The sequence below is a fragment of the Suricata suricatta genome, chromosome 10 (genome assembly GCF_006229205.1).
Source record: "Suricata suricatta isolate VVHF042 chromosome 10, meerkat_22Aug2017_6uvM2_HiC, whole genome shotgun sequence".
Lineage (NCBI taxonomy): Eukaryota > Metazoa > Chordata > Mammalia > Carnivora > Herpestidae > Suricata > Suricata suricatta.
In genome coordinates, this window is record NC_043709.1 from 57,003,496 (window position 1) to 57,008,748 (window position 5,253).

At 42.1% G+C, this 5,253-nt stretch overlaps 1 protein-coding gene across 1 annotated transcript; it reads right to left on the reverse strand.

Moving 5' to 3' along the window:
* Positions 1-1,030: 1,030 nt before the first annotated feature.
* Positions 1,031-2,799, reverse strand: RPS26 (ribosomal protein S26). Its single transcript, XM_029954151.1, has 4 exons — positions 2,693-2,799; positions 2,253-2,430; positions 1,457-1,587; positions 1,031-1,132 (listed from the first exon to the last, which is right to left on the reverse strand). The coding sequence occupies exons 1-4, from the start codon at positions 2,693-2,695 to the stop codon at positions 1,097-1,099; spliced, it is 348 nt and encodes a 115-aa protein (XP_029810011.1). The 5' UTR covers positions 2,696-2,799; the 3' UTR covers positions 1,031-1,096.
* Positions 2,800-5,253: the final 2,454 nt, after the last annotated feature.

Genomic DNA, 5,253 nt, shown 5'->3' on the forward strand with positions numbered 1-5,253 from the left:
AGAATCACATGCTCCAGTGACTGAGCCTGCCAGGTGCCCAAAACTTTCATTTTAATCATGGCTTCCAAGCTACAGGTTTAGTTTAGTTCAGAGGCAAAAGAAAATCATATAACCTAACTAACAAAACTAGATTATCAATTAATTCCTAAATGGATTTTTCAAACACATACATATTCCTAGCTGGTAACTTTCTATTTTCTGAACTCTAGAAAAAACGAGCCATTGTCATAGAGATGAAGTATGATACAGCTTTCTTCCATACTTTGTATGGAAATTCTTTCCTCTTGTGGGACTACAAGTTCCCAGGAATGCTTCTGGTATCCTGGACATCTTTATTCCATAGAAATGAAAGCTAGCCCAAAACAGGCTCAGCAGCAGACCAATTCCAAAAAAAGATGAATTGTATGAAAGATCAGAGTACAGATCCTTTGAAAACTAAGTCATACACTTCCTATTAAAGTGTCCCCCACTAGAGATAAACACAATCTCAGTCTAAGTTACCTCCTGATGTGCTCCTCACTCGTTTTCCCTTACCTTAATTCCTTATCTCTATTTTCTTTTCAAGTTTATCTCATAAGAGAGAGAGTGCATAAGAGCAGGGGAAAACAGAGAGGGAGAAAATCCCAAGTAGGCTCTGCACTAGCAGTGCTGAGCCTGATGCAGGGCTCAATCTCATAAACCATGAGATCATGACCTGAGCTGAAATGGAGTCAGACACTTAACCAACTGAGCCACCTAGGCAGGGCACCCTTCCTAATCCCTATTTTTAAGACACCAACATAATCCACTAGGCACGGTGTTACTGACTTAACACCCAGAGGCACCTTTAACCCTACCCCCCTCCTTCGAGGACGCTCTGCAAACTGGGGAAGCCAATAATACAAATATAAAAGAAACCCAAGTTAGGGTTTTACTTACATGGATAAACTTCTTCCCCCATGAAAATAAAGACTGGCACATCACACTTGAATGAAAATTACAGTGCTTGTGATACATAGGACTCTCACACTGACAACAGATACACTCAACATGCTTTTTAAAGTATAACCTCTTTTATTTTATCTTTTTCAGAGAAGTTTTTCTTCAAGCCTTATCTTTACATGGGTTTTGGTGGAGGTCGTGGAGCAGCACCCTGAAAGATTGAAAAAAAAAAAAACACCACAAGAGTAAATTTTAAAAACATCAAAGAAGGACTCTCCTCTCCAAGAACCTGGCCATACTCTCCCATAACTGACAATGCACTTGGGCCATACATGCAGGGAAAACTGGTGGGCGTGCACCACCCACATCACTTACTCCATCTAAAACAGTTTCTAACAATTCTTCTTCATATGAGACTTCAAATGTTTTAGGTCTACGATACCTACTTAGAGGTTAATTTGATATTCTTTGGGTCCTCACATTATCTTTTGTCCATCACCCTTCTGGCTTCCACATTTTTTTAAAGGATACTTACAGCAGGTCTAAATCGGGGTGGCGGTGTTCGGTCCTTCCGTGCTTCACGAGAGCGATTCCTGACTACTTTGCTGTGAATAGCGCAACTCACACAGTAATGTAGTTTCACATACAGCTTGGGAAGCACATAGGCTAAGGAGCAGAAAGTAAATAAGGCAGAACAGTAGATTATCATACCCACTTTGCACTTGCTCTCTCCTTCATTCTATCAGTTAAAAACACAGTTAAGTGTGTCTCCAGCATCTCCACAAAGTTGCACTTCAAAAGGAACCGTTCAGTTTCTGATAATTTAACACATGTCCGTTTTCACAAATGAATACTCCCGGACCCCTATTAATCCATCTCATCACCATGGGTACCAAATCCACAGACTACATGTAATTAACAGAGAATCAATCCAGTTCCTTCAACAGTTGCACCAGTCCTACTGTCTGTTCTTTGGGCCCCTTTTCCTTCCGTAGGAAAACTAATATGTTAAGGAAAAACAGTGATCAGAACAGAAAGCCCCAAATAAAGTCACCCTTGATTAAATGAGACTACCCTCATTCCTGGAACATTAATTGGAATCTCACTCTCTAAATAGGTAGCCACAAACGATGACCCAAAAACTGCACTACCATAAAAGCCCCTGCCCAGTCAAGGCTGAAAAAAATCCAAAAAACAAAAAAACAAAAAAGGAAAGAAAAAACATGGCAAATATACCGTTCTCTTTAACCATCAACAGTTCTAAAGGTGCACGGAAGTTGTCTGGGACGCGCCAGGAACGTGCGGATGGGCTGCACAAAGAGCTCACTCACCGTCGAAGACACTCGCTTCGGAAATGTCCCTGACCGCGGCGGCCTCTACTATGTTCCGGATAACGAACTTCTTAATGGCCTTGTCCTTGGGCACGCAACGGGCGCAGTTGGTGCAGCGAATAGGCTGCACGTGGCCGCGGCCCTTTTTGGCACGACCATTATTCCTTCTTTTCTTGGTCTGCGTCAGAATGAAGACATTATAAAAAGGGATCAACTTCCCCAACCTTACCCCCCTATCGGCTCCAATCCGGGCCAGCACCCCCTACAAAGGCTCCACGGAGACTTTCAGTCCGTTCGCAAATCTCGCCAACTTCGGAACAAATATATACATTCTGTGTACTCTCCACCACGGCCTAGGCTTTGAAGCCCCCAAACCTCCAGAATCTGCTCTGCTAGTCCTTACTCAGAGCCCCCCGCACTCACCACGCGCCACAACTCACCATCTTGGAAAGAAGAACCCGAGAGAAGATGTTGCCCTCGGCCCGGCTCTTTTATATATCACGAGATCCCTACGCCGACACAGGGAGACTATTTACGAGACACATACCAAGAACGGCAACCCAGTTTATTCAGATTTTCTTTATTATTCAGTGTTTACGCTGAAATCTTGAGTAGAAAAGCGTTTCTCGAGTTTAGTTATCCGTGGTAGAAAGTGACCGTGGGACTATTTAACCTGCTGGCGGAAGAAAATTTGGGTTATACGTTTCCCAACAAGCACCACGCACCCTACCCCGGAAGTAATTCTGGGCGTTGTAATTATCCGGTTTTTGCTATACGCGGATGTTGCCCGGCGCTAGACCACAAATTGTACAATCAGAGATCAGAGTTAGCGAGATGCATGGGAGTTGTAGTGCGAAGGTGGCAGGCCCTTGGCCTCAAGTACTTAGACCGAAAGTGGCGCTACGCCACCAGGGGACGCTCTCGGCTTGTTTCTCTGACAATCATTTTACTTAGTCTGGGATTGGGAAACGGAGGTTGGGGTGAGTGGGGAACAAAACATTTCCCCTTCATCCAGTACGGACAAAACCCCTCGAAGGGCTGTTGGGAAGTACGTGGGTGTTAGGACTGTTTTTCATTCACTGTTTTTGGTAAGCCCCTGAATCCTATTAGCCTAGCGCCAGGCACTAATAAACTATTATTATCCTCGCTTTGCAGATTGAAAAACTGAGGTGTAGAGCGGTTAAAACTGAGGTTACTGACAGTCACAGAGTTAGTAAGTCGTGTCCTGCCTTCACTGCACCATGCTGCCTCCCACCTAACAACAACAAAAAATGGATGCTGGTGTAGTCTGGAACAGTAACTTCAACAATTTTGAGCCCCACCCACAGTAGAAATATATTTTACATTGGTACTCAAATACACAAACGTATAAAACTTAAACACATACAAATACAAATAGATTGTGTGTGTGTGTGTATATATATATATAAAATTACATGATGAATAAAGTATCTCATCATTAGAGGCGCCTGGGTGGCTCAGCCAGTTAAGTGTCTGACTTTGGCTCAGGTCATGATCTCAGAGCTCCTGAGTTGGAGCCCTGTATTGGGCTCTGTGCTGACAGCTCAGAGCCTGGAGCCTCCTTCTGATTCTCTCTCTCTCTCTCTGCCCTTCTCCCACTCGTGATCTCTCTCTCAAAAATAAATAAAACATAAAGTTAAAAAACTGAAACACAGACTTCATGAAACTACTTCCTTAGGACATAAGGTACAATGATGTGTTCTGTTTTCTACTTTATTTTAATAAATGTTGATCAAGCCCCACTGAAGTGATTTCACCATTTCAATGAAGCTGGCCTGTGGGACACATACTGTCATTCGTGTGAGCTTCATTTACCCCTGAAGAGTCTTCAGAAAGTCTTTAGCTTTGAGCAGGAATGCTATCCATGGGTGGCCAACCACCTAGTTACCTTCAAACATCAAAAAAATTCAGTGTCTAGTGGACCTCCCAGAATTCAGACCCAAGATGGTACAGATGGAGATCTGCAAGTCATTAATGAGTCATTCTGGAGTCTGAACACCAGTTACTTTTCCTCAAAAGAAACCTATCGTGTTCCTTTCTTTTCTTTTCTCTTGGTTCCTTTTAATCTTTATTCCAATTTATTGGGGTTAAAATTTATTTTCTAACTTTTGTCTTCAGAACAACTGTAGTCATTGTCTCTTCCATGTTTGAATTTGTTAGTTTTAATGAGGCATGGAAAATGATAGGCTTTAGATGGAAGTGTCTTCAATTTTTACTTCAGTGTAGTCTCATGGAAAACTGAAGGCAGACATTAGTGTGTGGATTGGCAATGAGATAGAACAGAAAATACTGCAGAGTGAAGGGGACAGAAAATAGTTAAGACTTAAGTATGAAGTTAATGTTCCTATCTTGGTTTTTCTTTGAATTTTTATAACCTAGGACTTTCAGTGGCTGCATTCCCTGGTATAAAGGTGTGGACACAGACTTTGGAGTTACATACTCCTAGGTTCATATCTGAGTTTTGACTTTTATTGGCTGATGAGTCTTGGACAAGTTATTTATTCTCTTCTTGGGCTTTTATTTCTTTACTAGTAATGGTGGATCATTTATTTGTAGGTGGTTTCTACTATTAAATGAATACTTGGCAAGGTGCTTGGCATTTATGAGATACTCAGGAAGTGGTAGATCCTACTGTTATCATCTCTCATGTTATTTTAACTTGTATCTCCGTAGGCATGTTATGTGTTTTGGATATAGTAGGTACTCTATATATGTTTGATGAATCTCTACTTTGGATGGATAGGCAAGCTGGGCTTTCTCTATCCTGAAGGCATTCCTGGTAGGAAAATCTCCACTTTCCACTTAGGTCGAAAAATCTCTTCTTCTGTAAGAACAACTTGCGCATTCTTGTTTGGTTTCCTCTTAGTCTTAGACTTGTTCACCTTCAAAATGTTTAGCAGTCAGTAAAATATACAGCAAGGAGGCCCTCCTCCCTCCCAGCAGAAAATTACAGCAAAGGAAGTCTGCAAAAACAACCAGG

Coding starts and splice junctions, on each gene's coding strand:
- RPS26 (XM_029954151.1), bottom strand. Junction 1,588..2,252: donor CGAAGCGAGTGTCTTCGACG/GTGAGTGAGCTC, acceptor TCTGCTCCTTAG/CCTATGTGCTTCCCAAGCTG. Junction 1,133..1,456: donor CACCCCGATTTAGACCTGCT/GTAAGTATCCTT, acceptor TCAATCTTTCAG/GGTGCTGCTCCACGACCTCC.